The 18,510-nt window shown below is 37.2% G+C and overlaps 2 protein-coding genes and 1 long non-coding RNA gene across 3 annotated transcripts; 1 reads left to right on the top strand and 2 right to left on the bottom strand.

Moving 5' to 3' along the window:
- Positions 1 to 550: 550 nt before the first annotated feature.
- Positions 551 to 2,686, bottom strand: LOC111465159. The gene is made up of 2 exons (XR_002714157.1): positions 2,252 to 2,686; positions 551 to 832 (listed from the first exon to the last, which is right to left on the bottom strand). It is a non-coding gene; the product is annotated as an uncharacterized LOC111465159 (long non-coding RNA).
- Positions 2,687 to 3,121: 435 nt separating this feature from the next.
- Positions 3,122 to 6,286, bottom strand: LOC111500255 (heat shock cognate protein 80-like). The gene is made up of 3 exons (XM_023151961.1): positions 5,915 to 6,286; positions 5,286 to 5,427; positions 3,122 to 5,202 (listed from the first exon to the last, which is right to left on the bottom strand). Exons 1-3 carry the CDS (start codon positions 6,035 to 6,037, stop codon positions 3,365 to 3,367), a joined length of 2,103 nt encoding a protein of 700 aa, XP_023007729.1. The 5' UTR covers positions 6,038 to 6,286; the 3' UTR covers positions 3,122 to 3,364.
- A 7,963-nt stretch (positions 6,287 to 14,249) lies between these two features.
- On the top strand, positions 14,250 to 18,179 carry LOC111500238 (subtilisin-like protease SBT5.3). The gene is made up of 11 exons (XM_023151939.1): positions 14,250 to 14,344; positions 14,430 to 14,539; positions 14,629 to 14,726; positions 14,936 to 15,100; positions 15,195 to 15,297; positions 15,482 to 16,022; positions 16,235 to 16,332; positions 16,665 to 16,907; positions 17,090 to 17,204; positions 17,311 to 17,524; positions 17,600 to 18,179. The coding sequence occupies exons 1-11, from the start codon at positions 14,261 to 14,263 to the stop codon at positions 18,145 to 18,147; spliced, it is 2,319 nt and encodes a 772-aa protein (XP_023007707.1). The 5' UTR covers positions 14,250 to 14,260; the 3' UTR covers positions 18,148 to 18,179.
- Positions 18,180 to 18,510: the final 331 nt, after the last annotated feature.

Genomic DNA, 18,510 nt, shown 5'->3' with positions numbered 1-18,510 from the left:
CGTGAACATGTTCCCAGTTCTTAAGAGTATTGATAGAATTACTTAGTAGAGTTGAGGTGGACTAAAAGACGACACACATAAGTTATTAGACAAAAGTTTCACATGTCGTAATGTTTTTTTTAGTTGGCGCGTTAGCTTCGATTGTTAAGAGGAAAGAATTAGTTTAGGAATTAATCAAGGGAGTGAAGAAGAACATGTATTTTTTTCAGAAACAAAAAACGATTAAAGGAGGGTAATGTGTCTAAGATTTTTTCGTTATGTATTGTTTTTGGACTCACTAGTGCTCACATTTGGTTTTTATGAGCAAGATGTTCGTGGAATTTTCTACGCTGATTTATAGTGGTGTGTATATTGATCATAGGAGGTTAATTAAAGATTAATAAAGCCATTTTAAGTAATTTGACAATTTTTATGTAGCATGTTAGGTAGCAAATTCTTTGCGTTTGAATCTTAAATGAAAAAAAGTTCTCTGAGCGGTTAACCCTTTTAAGGAATATAATAACGATAGACTTTTCGAGGAACTCAAACCACATACTGGTACTCACTAAAGTGGGAATAAGTAAAAATGCGTAAGATTTAAAACTTTTAAACGTGCATGCACATAAAGAAAATTTAAATTTAGTATGACATTGTTTTGAAATACAGCACGACCCGCACGATATACACACAAAAGAACGAACATGACACACGTAATTCGTAAAATCCAGAAATACAAAGACATAAAGGGTTAGTAAAGGAAACATATCAATAGGGTACACAATATCGATTTAGCCCAAAACTCCAGCCTTTAGCTCGTGTGTGCCTCCGTTGTGTCTACTCCATCATGTCTCATCTGAAAGAAAGTAGTAGGAGTGAGTATATAAAATATATTCCGTAAGTAGTTTGTTGGTAGTTCATAGTTTGTCATCAATTTTTATTTATTTTAGTTAGCTCGTTTGGTATCTTATTCTCATCTGGGGATTTGTTCCCCAATATAGGTGTCTCCTAAGCTACACCCTAGGTTTACTCATTCTATTTCTTGGTTCTTGGTCCTATATGGGTCTCCGACGCTCAGAATATTTTAATTTTGTAAGTCGTTTGGTTAGTTATTTTTGTTACATCTTGACTTCAGTCTTCACTTGATGAATAAGAATCAAGATCAGAGAAAGAAGGTGAAGGAAGTAGTTCAGGCAATGAATGGGTTCAAGTCTCTCATCATTATTGTATCTCTAAGTCTTAAAGTCGCATCCTTAGTGCTCAATGTTCCTGCATTCTAGGATTTGACCAACTCTCAAGTATACTACTATAGATCCTCGCCACTCGTGACAAGTTCACTTAAAGGAACTAGCGGTCAAACTTCTCAACAATAAAATAGACCAATTTTATAGTTATTCGGACCTTGACAATCGAATCAGGTTAACGATGAGAGGTTAGTTGGCGAACCCCCTAATCGTCTTCGTATAACCACTAACTTACATGCATGAACAATAAATCAAAAGTCGCAAGATCGACCAACTCTAATGTACCACTGTGAACCCTTGCCACTCATGACATGTTCACAAATAGGAAATTAACCGGCAAACTTCCTAGAATTCCCCACGAGTTCCATCAACAATAAAATAGGCCAATTCTATAGTTCCTCGAACCCCTAAAATCAAGTCAAGTTTACGACTATGGGTTAGTTGGCGAACCCATAATCGTCCCCGTATAACCACTAACATCCCAACATATGTAATAGAGACATAGGATCTAAACATGAAAACCTATCATAAATTTTAATGCATAATAAAGTGCGTACACATTTTGTAAACAGACAGAATAAAAGTCAATGAATGTCATCTCAGCTCATTTTATGCTCAAACCTTTAGTACCTTATATCATACTAAAGTCATGCATGCATCGTTACGTTTAACCTATTCTTACCACGTAAAACCAATTCATTTCATGCTCAAATTTCTTTGACATGCTTATTATATCACACTCTCATGCATACGAGCATAGCTAAATCCAAAGTTTCAAGATGCCATTTACTTGAAAAGTGTCTTCTTATATCATAATCTCATGTATACTACGAGCATAGCTAAATCTAAAGTTCCAATATGTCATTTAATGGGTAGAATTGAAATCGGGTCAACCCATGAAAGATAGGGGGCGATTCTAACTGTAGAAGCTCTCCAAACCCATGAACGTACCTAACAACTAAAATCGAGTCAACCCATGAAGGGTAGGGGGCGAATCTAACTAGAGAAGCTCTCAAAACTCATGAACATACCTTAGCGTTCTCCCTCCATTCAACTTCCTGCTTCAGTTTGTTTTTGTTCGAAATCGACTGTCAAAGGCCTGTGGATCTATAACTCGAGTTCTTCTAGCAAGCGGGGGATTTGGTCTCCAACCTCCAGTGCTTCTCCCTTCGACAAATTCGAATCCCTTATCCTTCCTCAACTGGCAAGCAGCCTATAATCAACTCTCACCCCCACTTCTATTCTCGCGTGGTCTCGATGAGGGATAGGATGGAGGTCTTTCGTCGCATGCCCTCTGTACGTGCTGTCGATGAGCAGTGTACAACGCGCCTGTGATTTCCCTTATTCCTTCTTGTTTTTTTTTAATTTATTTACTCCATTCGTATTTTGGACAGCTGGATATTACAAAGTCAATCGAAATCCATACATAAACATAAATTTGTGAGTTCTAATGTAACATTACAAACAGAGCTTTCAAAAGTTAAAAGTTAAAAGTTCAATGGGAGCTTGGAAATGGTTAAATCCGAATTTTTATTTTATTTGTAATCTAAGGTTACTGTATGGTCCATGACTCAATTCGAAACGAGTCATTGTTACTGCGCTACGGTCCATGACACAAAGAAACGTACGACAGTCCATGATCCGAAGAAACGAGCCACTACAATATTAGTTGTAACAAAACAAAAAAGGTCTTGTTATCACACGGAAGAGATAGTACGGCATATAATTAAACCTAACTAATACGAACAGTTCAATTTCTCACATTTAGCTTTCCACTTCACGGGATAATCGATTTTTATCTCTAAGTGCATCCACATTTCATAAACGACAGCAGAAACACAATGCATGCCGTGCTTGTGTGCATACATATCTATATTTTTATATCTATACTACTTGGAAAGTGCTTTCTTCAACTCTCATATCTATCAAGGAATTCTCAAACGGAAGAGTCTGAATCAGTAAAACATCTTTCGAGAACAAGAACACTATGATATCCATTAGAATTACCACAAAACTTGGGGGAAACGAAGTTAAAAGCAATCAGAAATAACAAAGACAAGAAAAAAGACAGTCACCTAAGAACGCAGTAAAGTGAGAACAAGCTTTAAAGAAGATGCTTACTACTAGTTTGTTTCAAGTTCAAATTAATCAACTTCCTCCATCTTGCTACCCTCCTCAGCATCAGCCTCAGCATCTTCTAGAGGAGGCATCTCGGAATCCACCTCACCCTCTTCCTCGTCGATGCTTAATCCCAGCTTCAACATTCTGTGGATCCTGTTCCCGAACGTGTTCGGGTCGTCCAGGCTGAAACCAGAAGTGAGCAGGGAAGTCTCAAACAGGAGTAGAACAAGGTCCTTCACGGACTTGTCATTCTTGTCCTCATCAGACCTCTTCCTCAGCTCTTCTATGATCGGGTTCTCCGGGTTGATTTCCATCGTCTTCTTGCTAGACATGTACCCAGCCATGCTGTTGTCCTTCAACGCCTGAGCTTTCATGATTCTTTCCATGTTCGCTGTCCAACCGTATTCACCAGTTACCAAACAGCACGGCGAATCAACAACCCGGTCAGATACCACGACCTTCTCCACCTTGTCACCCAACACGTCCTTGATCACCTTGCAAAGACCCTCAAATTTTTCCTTCAAGCTTTCCTTCTTTTTCTTCTCATCTTCGCTCTCCTCGAGTTTCAGACCTTCCTTGGTTGCTGATACGAGCTTCTTCCCTTCAAATTCCTTCAGTTGACCAACTGCGTACTCATCGATTGAGTCGACCATGAACAGAACTTCGTAACCCTTCTTCTTGAGCTTTTCAAGGAAAGGAGAGTTCTCTACAGCTTTCTTGCTTTCACCAGTGATGTAAAAGATGTCGTTCTGACCTTCCTTCATTCTGGTCACATAGTCCTTCAGGCTGGTCAACTCATCGCCACTTTTCGTGGAGTGGAAACGGAGAAGCTCAGCAAGCTTAGGCCTATTCTGCGAATCCTCGTGGATACCAAGCTTCAAGTTCTTGGAGAAGGCCTCGTAGAACTTGTTGTAGTCTTCCTTGTTCTCAGCTATCTCAAAGAAGAGCTCAAGGCACTTCTTGACCAAGTTTTTGCGGATGACCTTCAAGATTTTGTTCTGTTGCAGCATTTCTCTGGAAATGTTGAGGGGAAGATCCTCAGAATCGACTATGCCCTTCACGAAACCAAGGTACTCAGGAATCAACTCCTCACAGTTGTCCATGATAAACACACGTCTAACATACAACTTAATGTTGTTAGGCTTCTTCTTTGTGTCAAAGAGATCAAAAGGAGCCCTCTTGGGGACAAAGAGAACAGCCTTGAATTCCAATTGACCTTCCACCGAGAAGTGTTTTACAGCGAGGTGCTCTTCCCAGTCATTGGTAAGGCTCTTGTAGAAAGCAGCATATTCTTCCTTGGTAATCTCCTCTGGCTTCCTCATCCAGATGGGCTTCTGTTTGTTCACCAAAGACCACTCATGAGAAACCTCCTTAATCTTTTTCTTCTTCTTTTCTTCCTTCTCCTTCTCTTCATCAACTTCCTCAACCTTGCCTTCCTCGTCCTTCTTCTCCTCTTCATCCTCATCATCAGAGATTTCCTTCTCAGTGGTCTTCTCAACCCAGAGAGAAATTGGGTAGCTAATGAACTCAGAGTGCTTCTTAATCAAGTCCTTGAGACGACGCTCCTCAAGATATTCAAGTTGATCTTCCTTGAGATATAGGGTAATCTTTGTACCTCGGCCCAGATTCTCACCAGAGGTATCCCTGGTGACAGTGAATGAACCTCCAGCTTGGGACTCCCATACGTACTGCTCATCATCATTGTGCTTTGTGGTAACAATGACCTTTTCAGCTACAAGGTATGCTGAGTAGAATCCAACTCCAAACTGCCCAATCATGCTCACATCAGCACCAGCTGCAATGGCTTCCATGAATTCCTTGGTCCCTGATCTCGCAATGGTTCCAAGATTGTTCACCAAATCTGCATCAACATGATAGAGAAATGAGATACGAGTATCATATAGGCTAAAAGAAGATTACACATTAGCTGTGGCAATCACTCACCAGCCTTGGTCATGCCAATACCACTGTCAATAATCGACAATGTATTGTTTGCCTTATCAGGAATGATGTGGATAAAGAGTTCAGGCTGGGCATCTAGCTTGCTCTTGTCGGTCAAGCTCTCGAACCGGATTTTATCTAGAGCCTGAAATGAAGTTACAAATTATTAATTTCAAAACTTCGTCTAGTGAAATTTCTAGCTTCATAATCCAAGAAAGTACATAATGTTTCATGATTCCACGAAAAAGTAAATTCACACGACTACCGAACAAGATTATACAAGTCAATTGACCTGATACTAAGAAAACTCGTTCAAATTGTAAATCATGGTGCAAGTAAAATCCCAAAAGCTAACAATCGACCAATTTTAGATCGATAAACCAAATAAAATTACATCACTATAATTCACAGAGTATGTCTAGAAAAACATCGTCAGAAACCACAAATCTGAACAAAACCTACCAAGTTTGGATCAAATAAATGTAAAAGAAAACGTGGTTAAATCAAACTTCAAATTCAAGAAGAAATGCACATACGACAGAAGAAAAACAAAAAGAAAACGATTTAACTCCTAGAACAGCAGATACGAAGAAGATCAAAGAAAAAGTGAAAGAAAAGAAAAGGAAACGTACATCAGAGGAGTTGCTAATAAGTTCCCGGAGGAAGATCTCCTTATTGCTGTAAAAGGTGTTGATAATCAGACTGAGAAGCTGATTAATCTCGGCCTGAAAAGCGAACGTCTCAGCATCCGCCATTGTTGAAGACGACGAACAAAGTTAATCGAAGACCAGCAATGGAGGAAATGGAAACGGAGGAAGCTTCGAGAGAGCAATTCTAGATCTACGCAGGAACCGCAGGGTTATATAGAAGAGGGGTTTCTACTAGGGTTTCTGGAACCTTCTATCAGTTTGAAATTTATTACGATTATTACTTTTTCTTTAATTAGAATATTATCGAATTACGTGGCTGGCTGTAATGAAAAATTCGAGAAAACGGGGTTTGGGAAAACCTGATCTAGGATTGGAGCAAGATAATCCGAATCCCAGCCATGGAAAGTCCGCAGCCAAACAAGCCTCTAACCAATTAGTTGGGTTCTTTAATCCCAAAAGAAAATTATAAATTATAATGGATAATTTTATTTTATAAAATATTTTGTAAATATAAAATTTGATACTTTTACAGTTGGATTCATTATATTTAATAAATCTAATCATAAATTTTTTGAATTTAATTTTTTCATTTTTAATAAAAGCATTTATTTACTCATTTTCAAACATTTATTTTAAATAGTTAAAAATGGATGAAAATAATGGTCTAAAAATAAATAATCATAAAATTAAATAAAAAAAAATAAATATATATAAATATATTTAATAATAAATTTAAATAGATCGTTTCAACTCATTCTAATTTTGGGCGTAATTATAAATCATTCTAATTTATATAATTTTTTTTTCTAACTTCAATAAAACTCAAATAAATTTATAACTCCAAACAATTATTTTTTAATTCTTTTTAAAATTTTATTGCGATTAATTAGCTTATTATAACTTATAATAGTTAATTAATCTATATACATATATTTCTTATATTCTAAAATTAATAATAAATTCAACTAATCCATGCCAATACACGGTATATATATATATATATATGTATATATTTTGCTTATGATAATAAATTCAAGTAATCCATGCCCGTTATAAACGGTAGATTAAAAATAGAAGTGATTGTTTGAAGGCATGGAGGAAACCCCCAATTTCAATCGAAACCCCTAATCCAAACTCTTCCATTCAAATTCCCCACAGATCCAGAACGGATCAGGCCGGAGAAATCCGCCATTGGAGTTTCCTCCGGCAGACGCGAATCCGTACAACAAAATACAATAAACAAAAAAGGAAAAGCCCTAATTCAGATTTCGCTCACAAATGGAACCGATCAGCGCGGAGCCAAAACAGGTAACGACGAATTGCAATTCACCGACCTCGAAATCCGCGCAGCCGGAGTTGGAACTAGACGATCAGAAGAAGAACGCGCAGATGACGAGGTCGCCGAGCGCTAAATCGACCTGCCTCTGCTCTCCGACGACGCACGTTGGATCTTTCCGGTGACGGCGTCACCGGGGCACTGCCATCTCCCGCGGCGGCTCCGAGTGATCCTACCTCTCCGATCTGGCTCAGAAATCGGCGGCTGTGGAGGATTCAATGGAAGGTGAGTAGATTCATATGTTTGGGAGTGGTGTTTGTTAGACGAACACGACTCTCCACAATGGTATGATATTGTCCACTTTGAGCATAAGCTCTCATGGCGCCTCCCCTTAATCGAGGCTCGACTCCTTTGGAGTCTTAGTCATTTTTGACTGCCTTCGTACCTTCGAGGAGGCTTGACTCCTTTTGGAGTCCTTTGTTCGACATTTAAGGATTTGTCAATCTATTGACACGGCTAAGTTTAGGGCATGGCTCTGATACCATGTTAGACGAACACGACTCTCCACAATGGTATGATATTGTCCACATAAGCTCTCATGGCTTTGCTTTGGGCTTCCTAAAAGGCCTCACACCAATGGAGAGTGTATTCTTAGATTATAAACTCATGACCATTCCCTAAATTAACCGATGTGGGACTTTCATCATCCAACAGTGTTGAGGTTTGTGGGGGAAACTTCAATTGGTTTTCTGGTAAAACTGATTTTATGAATATTTAATGGAGAATTAACTCTATGAAAACCTTATAATAAAATAAACTTTAATCTTGCTCGCTTCATTTGTTACTTTTTGAATAAAACTAATACAAATACAAATAGCATCAAACAAAAATAATACAAAATGAAATGCTCGGCTAAAAATTAAATATGAATTTATCCTAACCGATGAGCTGTCTTGCCTTTATTTGAAAAATAGAGTAGCACATGATTGGAGTTTTTTTTAAGAAATACTAGTAATGACTAGTTATCTGGGTTATAATGCAAAGACATACCATATGTCGAGGTTGTATTTCATGCTAGTTTTTGTTTTGGAACTCCCGACAACACAAGGAGCAACTTACTCAAGTTTAGGGAGAACGCCGGTTAAGACCAACTAAGTAAGTGGCCTTACTATCGGTGTGATTATATTTGATGATTGACACGTGCCTCGTGGTTCTGCACGGGTCATATATATTCAATATGTGTGAATTGTTTATGAATTGATATGATTATGATATAATATGTATATATTATGATATGTGAATGATATCCCCCTAAAGTGTTTGTTGCTGCCTATAAAGTATGTTGGCTTCCCGTGGCAATTGATGGGTGCTTTGAGTTCAACATTCTGGCTGGCTTTGATGCTGCCATTAGTGATGGAGTTGACGTTCTGCCGATGGAGGTCCTCTAGAATTTTATGATGATCCAATAGCTATAGCATCCTTCCATGCAATGAAGAACGAATCACTGTTGTTTGTTATGTTGGAAACTCAGGACCATCTCCCATCTTTAGGCATTGTTGAAAATGTTGCACCATGGATGATAACCGTGGGAGCTAGCACAACTGACAGACTTTTTACCACTTACATGGTGCTCGGAGACAAGAGACACATTAAGGTTCTCTTTTAAGAAACACAAACACCTTAATTTAACTAACATGTTTATGTCTGACATTTGTTGGACATGTATTAACACTTGTTAACGCTAGATAATTATGTATCTAACGATGTTTATATAAATTCTAGACACATATTGAACACTTATTAAGCATGCTATATATTGAAGGGTCACTTGGGAAAATTGTGGTTGGTCTTAGAGGGTGCAGTGCAAATGTGGACAAAAGTTATGTGACAGCTCAAGCAAGTGCGGTTGGAATGATTCAGCGAATTTCTACATCCAAGACTATGACGAACTTTTCACCCATTTTCAATTCTGTATCCACCTGTGATGGCGCAAAACATTTCAACCTCATGAATTCTCTTGCATAAGCATCGACAAAACGTCCATTTTGTGTCAGGTGGGTGAACTCCCGTTGTCTTTGGAGCCAAGCTGTCTTCAAATAATATTGTTTTGAGAACACCTCTTTAAACCGAGACCATGGTATTATACTTCCGTCTGGATTGAGAATTTCTATGTTATCCATCCACCATAATTCTACGTCCTTTAGCATAAACAACGCACATGACACATTTTGATCATCCAAACAGTTCATTAATAAGAAAATGGTCTTGATTGACGATAGTTATAACTGTGCTTCTGTTGGGTACCCCGCAGTTCCGCCAAAGGTACGCAGGTCATACCGCTTGAAATCTAGTAAATATCTTTCCTCTCGCATAGATTTGCGAGTTGTTGGCTTGTTAGGTGACCACCATTGTTTACATCACGGTCTAGAATAATTGCCATATCAGATTTTTCGTGGGGTCTATTCCAGCTGTGTCTATTCAAGTTACGGAGATAGGCTCTCTCTACCTCTACCCCTTTCTCTAATAGGGGGTCGTCTCCTTCTTCGACGTCATTTTCCACATCCTCTAGGGGACATGGTTCCAAAACCAAAATATACTTTTTTTTTTAACTCTACTATTTGCTAACATAAATCATGCCATATTCTATATTATAATAAACCTAGAATAAAGCTAACCAATCAACAATAATACAATTAATGATGTTATTTTCATTCATGAATTACATTTAATAATGGCCAAGCAATAGTACATAAGCAATCAATCACATTTAAGACAGTGATGAGGTATCATCGGGGGGAAATCTATAAACTAGAGCTCTGATACCAACGATAATGACCCTTGACCTAACTTCTTTATGCGGAAAACCTTCATTTAAGACGATTTCATCAAACGATGCCAAAGACTTATACATTTAGAAAAGGGTCTTAAAACAATACAAAAGCAATATTCGAAATAAATAAAAAAGAAACAAACCAAAATGTTAGAATAACACTGCCCTATACTAACCATCTACTAAAATAAATGAATATACCTATGCAAGTTCCATGGTCTTAGATGTGATGTCGTCTTCAAGCATACAGGTGTGCCTTGATTTTACCTGAAATATAAAAGTAGCACATGACTTGAGTATTTTAAGAAGTCAGGAATGCAGACACATGCAATCATGATTAGAAACCTATCGTTGAAAACCATCATAAATGTGAATCTATTTTGAACAAATTGGATGTGCAGTACTTCCCTATACACACGACCCACACATGCGAGCGTTGGCCCACCAGGTGGGCTCGTACACCCCTTGGGTCTACATGGTCGGGCTAGTTAGCTATAGTCATCTGGATGTACAACAAACCATCGATTATCATGCAATATTTTGAAGCATCAGTCTATTTGTACATTTTACTTTTACTTTTTATTTATTTTTTTAATTTCATCTTGTAAGTCACATCCAAGATATGAAGTCTCCAAAATGCCCCACCTAGACGCGGCCATCATAAATTGTTCCGGCGGCGTAGGCAGGTTCGGGATAATCCATTCAATCTTCTTCTTTTTTTTCTCTTTTTCTGAATTTGCCTCTCTCCGTTGCTAATTTCCCGAAATGCGAAGCAAAAATATTCTGATAAAGATGTTCTTCAGTAATATCATCATGACTTTCGAAGTCATGCGCGGTAGCAAAAAGTACTACCCACTTTCTGTTACCCTTTAGGGATAAAAATAATACACAAGGCCAAAACATGTGTGCCGGGCGTGCGACCCATCAACCTACTAGCAATGGGGGAGAAAACATAGCATGTCGCAACAAAAGCTTGATTCGAGGCGTCAGCAAAACATTGCCGTCTGTTCCAAAAACAAAGCCCCTTAGCGCCCCGGGACGGGAGTGGGGGACGGCCCTATGCGCAGGCAACAGCAGCACCAGCTCTACGAAGTCAGAATCGAATCTTTCTGTTGGCTTTCCCAATTCTTTCGTGAATCAGAATGAAAGGGCTAGAAGCTCTAGCTTCTAGCTACTTCGCCTGCTTATTATTATGGCGGAAATGAACGTGCTATTTTCAAATCGATTGATAGGTAGCCTGATCTGTTCTGATAGATCGAAAGAGTCGAAATGTCTCGAGAGGGGATCCATCAATAATAAGGAGAAATCTCCTATTTCTATCTATTCTTGATCCATCTGAAAGAAATCGATATGTATCTGATGGAGTCTACATGGTACGTAGAGCGCCCAAGCGCTTTTTAGGCCTGCTCCGTTCTCTTATCCATCGGTCCAATGCACTGGGCTCATCTCGTGGAGGGAAAAGCCAAAATTGAGTTGTAGTCTTGTTGTTCGCCGCCTTGACGCATTCCCTTCTCTCCCCGGCATCGTCCCACACAGAAAGAAAGAGTGCAGAGCCCCACAGGTCCATGAGTGAGGTAATCCCACCCAGCAGCTTTACCCAGATCGAAACACTCAATTTAAAGTGAGTAAACAGAATTCCATACTCGATCTCATAGATACATATAGAATTCTGTGGAAAGCTGACTTTCCCTGATTCTCATCCAGCCGCTTGACTTACCTTGCTTGTTCAAGAGTGAAATCAGTCTAATTCATCCTCCTGACCTGAGGATTCACTCCTTGAGTAGGAAAGGCAAAGCCTATTACCCACATTGCTTTTGAGGATTCACTCCTTACATATACCATTCCCTTAATATTTTTTCCTTGTAAAATAATTCCCTTACTAATTTTCCAATACAATATTAATTTTATCATAATCCTTCCCAATTATGATAAAAAAACCTTTATTATGTCAAAATTCCTCTTCAAATTTTTTTACAACTATGTTTGTACTCTTTTAGAAAGTTCATAATAAGCAACAAATCAAATTTCTATTTTTAATACATGATTATTAAAATCCAAAATTATGGAAAAATTTCCATTCACAAAGTTGTTTTATTTTACTTTATTATTATTATTTTCACACTCGAAGATCGTACACAAAAATTTCATAAATTTTGGAGCTCCTAATATGCAAAAAGGCTAGCTCGGGAAAATATTTGTCATCTAAGTAACCACACGAATTCTAGAAAGTAATACTTGGGATCGCTTGTTAACACATGCATGTTAGTAAAACCAAATCTTAGATAGATAGATTTAATTTGACCTAAATCTAGGACGATTGGATAAGCATGAGAATAGCCAATCTTGTTAGTAGCATACCTAAACATGATGTAACAAACTGTTTTTTTTATTACTGGTACATAATTGTGCTAAACGAGAAGATGAAAATTTGTATATCTTCCCTTCGAGTAATTGATGGATATTATCACCCTGTAGAGCATATGTGACTATATGCATGGTTTATAGTACAATAACGGTAGGTGATGGATGTGTGATTCTCCCTATCGTAAATGGCAGAAATAGAATAAGAATAAGGTGTGAGGGTTAGTTTGGTTAGACAATACCTAGGATGAAACACCTCTGGTAGTCCAAGCACATTAGAGAGCTGTGAGAGGCGATCATAGAGTGTAGCCCTAGTTCTCTTGACGTGCTCCCGATTGAAAAAGACTCTAGTAGTCAGAATTGAGAAACCTGGAGACATGAATCCATGTCAAGCCCTCTAAACTACCCTGGGAGACCTAAACGACCATCATGACAACCTCGAAACAAATGTAGCCACCTAGGCCCATAGTAGTCGGTACAATGTTTGTAGAACTTCTACTTCCCATTTCACTTTGTACGATATTGTTGAGCTAGGCGTAAGGTTGGTGAGGGTCTTGTAACTGGATAGTTCGCTTGGATTAGCTTGCATGATGGATTTTTCCTATGGGTAGGCATTGATCATGTGGGTTGTCAATGAGCTTGCACGTATTGGGGTCGCTCCCCCTAATCTTGAGCGACTACATGAGTTGCCATCTAACCTCCTATGGATGACGAGTAGACTAGCACTCACCATGTTGTCCCCACCTAATAGAGAGAGTTCTTTAAGTTAGTACCTAAACAACAGATACAGAGTACTGCTATGTAGGCTAAACTAGTTATTCAAGTCTGTGAACAGCAACAACTCTTCACCTAGAGCTGAGAGTAAAGTTTATGGTCTCCTATTAGATCAAGGATGCGATGAGAGCCTATGAATAAGTTGCTTATTGGGTATATTTTTATACACACCCTCTTTCTTCTTCCTTTTTCATGTGTTCGCAACTTGCAAATCAATGGATGAGTATCCGAGAGCTATGCAGTCACAGAGGGAAACGTTTCGAAGCGTTAGTCCATCTTTGTGTTTGAGTTTTTTGTATTTTCTTTTGTACTTGCATCTCAATCCCATTTTTCTCATTTATCATAAATTTGAATAGTACAATCTTATAATTAGATGTAATTTAGTATTTTAATGGAGGGCTCTTTTTCTTCATTTGATTTTAATTTTATCATATTTTTTTATTTTATTATATTCTTATTTATTTTAGCTTTCATAACCCTTAAATTCATGTTGTGACAAGTATTCTTAGTAATCAAACATTTAATTATAGACGTGGGAAGATCATTTTGGGAAGTAAATTCTTTCAAACAATTTGAAAACCCTTTAACGATTTATCAAGTCAACATGCCTAGAGCCGCACAATAAATGGTTTCTAACCGCACAAGAGGCTCGACTAAGAGTCTCATTACGGTGGTGTATCTTGCTTGCACGGGTCAAATTGAAGGTATGGAAAATTGAATACTCCATAAAAGGTCGAGAAGAGCTTCGACCTCCTAGGATTAATTGGATTGGTAATAACAACTATATCATCTTAATTTTCTAAAGTCTAATATATTTCTTACTTGGATTCTACCTTTTTGGTGCAGGGTGTGTTATTAAATCATTTTCATTTCCTTACCAAACTAATTTCTTTAAAATACCATGAATTTCTCCCATTTTGAGTTATAATCTTCTCTGTTATCTTCAAATGGAAGATTTCTTCATCACTTTCTATACATAAAAATGAAACCCAATCATAAAACATCGATCAACATTATAAAAAGGCACTAAGGAAGTGAGAGTATAACATAACATTTTAACAAAACAATTATTTTGAGAGAAAAAGAAATGGAGGCCTTCAATCTTCCTCCTTTACTTCTCCCCTTCTTTCTTTTTGCTCTCTTACAAACATCTACCATTGCAGCCAAGAAGGTTACTCAATCATCACTTATAAATGCTTTTTAATGTTTATATCACTCGGATTTAGACATTGAAATGTTTTGTTTATGTTGTGCAGTCTTATATTGTTTACTTGGGATCACATTCACATGGTTTGAATCCTTCTGCTCTTGATCTCCAACTTACAACACAATCTCACTATAATCTACTTGGATCCGTGTTAGGAAGGTGAAGCTTTTACTTTCAAATAATGTAGTTCGGATTTGTTGAACTCTCACTCTTCATTTACACTCTTATGTTTTTGTTTCCAAGTACAGCAATGAAGCAGCTAAAGAAGCAATCTTTTACTCATACAATAGAAATATCAATGGCTTTGCCGCTGTTCTTGATCAAAAAGTTGCAGAAGTTGTAGCAAGTAAAATGATTCATCCATATCTATGACGATGACTATCATATTATTTGATAATGATTATCTTTCTTAATAAATCATACTCAATATTTAGTTTCCAAAACTTTGTCAGTGGAAAGTAAGCAATAATCCCAAGCTTAATTTTGAGAAGTCAAATTGTTATAAAGCCAGCCTAGTTTAATAATATAGTGTTTTCTCCTTTTTTTTTTTTTTAGAGCATCCTGATGTGATATCAGTATATGAAAACAAAGGACTAAAACTGCACACAACACGATCATGGAACTTTCTTGGAGTTGAGAATGATGGTGGAGTTCCTTCAAACTCACTTTGGAACCTTTCAAGTTTTGGTGAATCTACAATCATTGGCAACATTGATACAGGTTGGACTTCTTTCCCTCTCATAAGTTCTTGGACATTTGGCAACTTTTGTAATAATTTGGGTACCTCTTCTTATTGTAATTGGAATCAATACAGGCGTTTGGCCAGAATCAAAGAGTTTTAGTGATGAAGGATATGGACCTATCCCAAAAAGATGGAAGGGAAGTTGTGAAGGTGGCTCCAACTTTCGTTGCAACAGGTCCCACCATCAAATCTCTTATTTCCAAGCATACAAATGCATAAACTCATCGACTTCTAAATTTTCTTATATAAAAATGATAATAGATCTGTCCTTGTCCTTTTTGCGTTCTAGCTATTCATTGTATCAAATGCTTGTATTGATACTTGTAACATAGATGTAAAATTGAAGATTTTAAATGCAGGAAGCTGATTGGAGCACGATATTTCAACAAAGGATATATATCCGTTGTGGAACCTAAACCTCTCAACTCAAGCTATGAAACAGCAAGGGACCATGATGGGCATGGAACACACACCTTATCCACAGCTGGAGGCAATTTCGTTGAAGGAGTAAGCATTTTTGGAAATGGTTATGGTACTGCAAAAGGGGGTTCCCCTAAAGCCCTTGTTGCCGCCTATAGAGTATGTTGGCCTCAAACGTTGTATGGTGCGTGTTTTATCGCCGATATTGTAGCTGGCTTTGAAGCTGCCATTAGTGACGGAGTTGATGTTCTATCGGTTTCACTCGGTGGAGATGCTACTGAATTTTCTAACGATCTAATGGCTATAATGTCTTTCCATGCTGTGAAGAATGGCATCACTGTTGTTTGTTCTGCTGGAAATTCAGGACCAACTGAAAGCATAGTCACAAATGTCGCACCATGGATGATAACTGTGGGAGCTAGCACAATTGACAGGCATTTTACCACTTACGTGGTGTTGGGAAACAAGACGCGCTTGAAGGTACTCTATCCGACACTTGTTAGTACTATATAGTCATGTTCTCGATCCTATTTATACAAATATTTAGGTAAGAATCGAACCATTTTTAAATATAGTTAATTGTATTGGGCATATAATTTTTTTCGTATACATATCTCTATATTTGTCGATTGAGTTTATTTCTATGTACTACGTTTATGTTGTCTTAAATAATTTTTCATGGTCAATATCAGGGTGAAAGTCTTTCTAATCAAATATTGCCAGCTAAGAAGTTCTATCCGTTGATCCATTCTTTAGATGCAAAACTCAACAATGTCTCTACTTACGACGCGTGAGTATGTTTTTATTTAAATTATATAAAATCTTTAAATTAAATTTCAAATACATTTTAATCATCCCCTAATTTTTAACATTAACACTTATAATTAGTTGAAATAAATCATAAAAATTAATCATGTTTTTTTTAAGTTAAAAATGATGTTATGTTATATTCTTCTATTCTTACGTTAACAATTTTTGAGGATGGTTAAAATAAAATTTTTAAAGAGGTAAGAACATTATTTAAATCTATTTTAAAATTTAAGATTATTTTATATAATTTAATCGACATGTTTCTATTTATTAGCCATATAATATTAACAAAAATTTATTGTGATCTTGTAGTCAAACATGTGAGAAAGGAGCTCTTGATCCTAAAAAGGTACAAGGAAAAATTGTAGTTTGCGTTAATGTGGGCGACCCTATGGCCAAAAGTTATGTGGCTGCTCAAGCAGGTGCTATTGGGATAATTCTTGTTAATTACGAGGATATTGGGGATGAACTTTTGCCTGCTGCACACTTACTTCCTGCTGCACATATAAGCTACACCGATAGGAAATCAATCGACCAATACATCCAGTCTACAAAGTAATTACTCCATCTTATTCCATAAACTTCCACGTTTATTCTCGAACTCTTTTAAACTTTATGATCTAATAAACATATACTAAGAACTTAGGAATTAGGAATCTATTAAACATACTTTTTAAGTTAAAAATTTATTATACTTTAAAGTTGTAACTTATAGTCGAGTTTTGTGGTTGAATCAGAAGCCCAATGGCTTACATAACTCGCGTGAAGACTGAGTTGGGAGTCAAACCAGCCCCAATTATGGCTTCATTCTCGTCAAGAGGTCCTAACCCAATTGAGCCCTCAATACTCAAGGTTGGTGAGATATATGTGTTGAGTAATTTTATAGTATAAAGTTCAATGTGTCGACGGCCAACCATCGCAAAATTTGAAGTATTCCATTTTTCTTTTTAATTTCCAGCCTGATATAACAGCACCAGGTGTGAATATACTAGCGGCTTTCTCTGACGAAGCATCACCAACTGGTTCACCCTTTGATAAACGTCGGATTCTATATACTGTATTATCAGGCACTTCTATGTCATGCCCCCATATTTCTGGTGTCGTTGGCCTTCTCAAAACCCTTTATCCAAAATGGAGTCCTGCCGCTATCAGATCTGCAATCATGACCACAGGTCTATTTAAGATATATTATTTATGAGATTTTCATTTTGACTTAAATCTCATAAGCTAATGGTTTTGTTTTACAGCTGAAACCAAAGCCAATGACTTGAATCCAATACTAAACCCAGAAAAGGAGAAAGTAAACCCCTTAGCCTATGGTGCCGGCCATGTCCAACCAAACAAAGCAGCAAATCCTGGGCTTGTTTACGACCTCTCCACCCAAGACTACTTGAACTTCTTATGTGCTCATGGCTACAATAAAACACAAATGAAACTATTCTCTAATGATACTTCATTCGTTTGTTCAAAGTCAGTCAAAGTAACAGATTTGAACTACCCATCAATCTCGATGAATAATCTGAAATCAAAGGAAGTAGAGGTCAAAAGAAGAGTAAAAAATGTGGGAAGTCCAGGTACGTATGTTGCCCAAGTTGAGGCACCGCCAGGAGTTTCAGTTTCGGTAGACCCAAATACTTTGAAGTTCACCAAAACTGGTGAAGAGAAGGATTTCAAAGTTGTGTTGAGGAGGGTGCCAAATAATCAAACTGATGGGTATGTTTTTGGAAAACTTGTGTGGTATGATGGGAAGCATCGTGTTAGCAGTCCAATTTTTGTGACATTAACGAGGGAGTGAAAGAAACACATGAGTTGGATTGAGTTTAACTTGTTTTAGCTCAATAATTGAAATTTTATTTTCAGTGGATCGATTCGTCAGATTTTTCTATTATGGATCGATTTGTGCGTACATTCAGAAATCTTTATAATTTCCTACCTTAAACGACTTCAAGTAAAATGTAGAGGAGGGTATTAGTTTTGACCCATTATCAAAATATACTTCAAAAAAAAAAAAAAAATGGAGCGTGCAAAAATTGTTCCTACAAACAATTCTCAATAAAACACTAATCCTTTTCATAAACATACTCACATTAATAACTATTTTTACTAAATCAAATTTATTGACTCATATTCTCCTAGGTAAACTTGAGTTTACTCCCAA

This window comes from Cucurbita maxima, unplaced genomic scaffold (genome assembly GCF_002738345.1).
Source record: "Cucurbita maxima cultivar Rimu unplaced genomic scaffold, Cmax_1.0 Cma_Scf00028, whole genome shotgun sequence".
NCBI lineage: Eukaryota > Viridiplantae > Streptophyta > Magnoliopsida > Cucurbitales > Cucurbitaceae > Cucurbita > Cucurbita maxima.
Note: the sequence above shows the minus strand (reverse complement) of the source record. Positions and strands in the feature narration are given on the sequence as shown.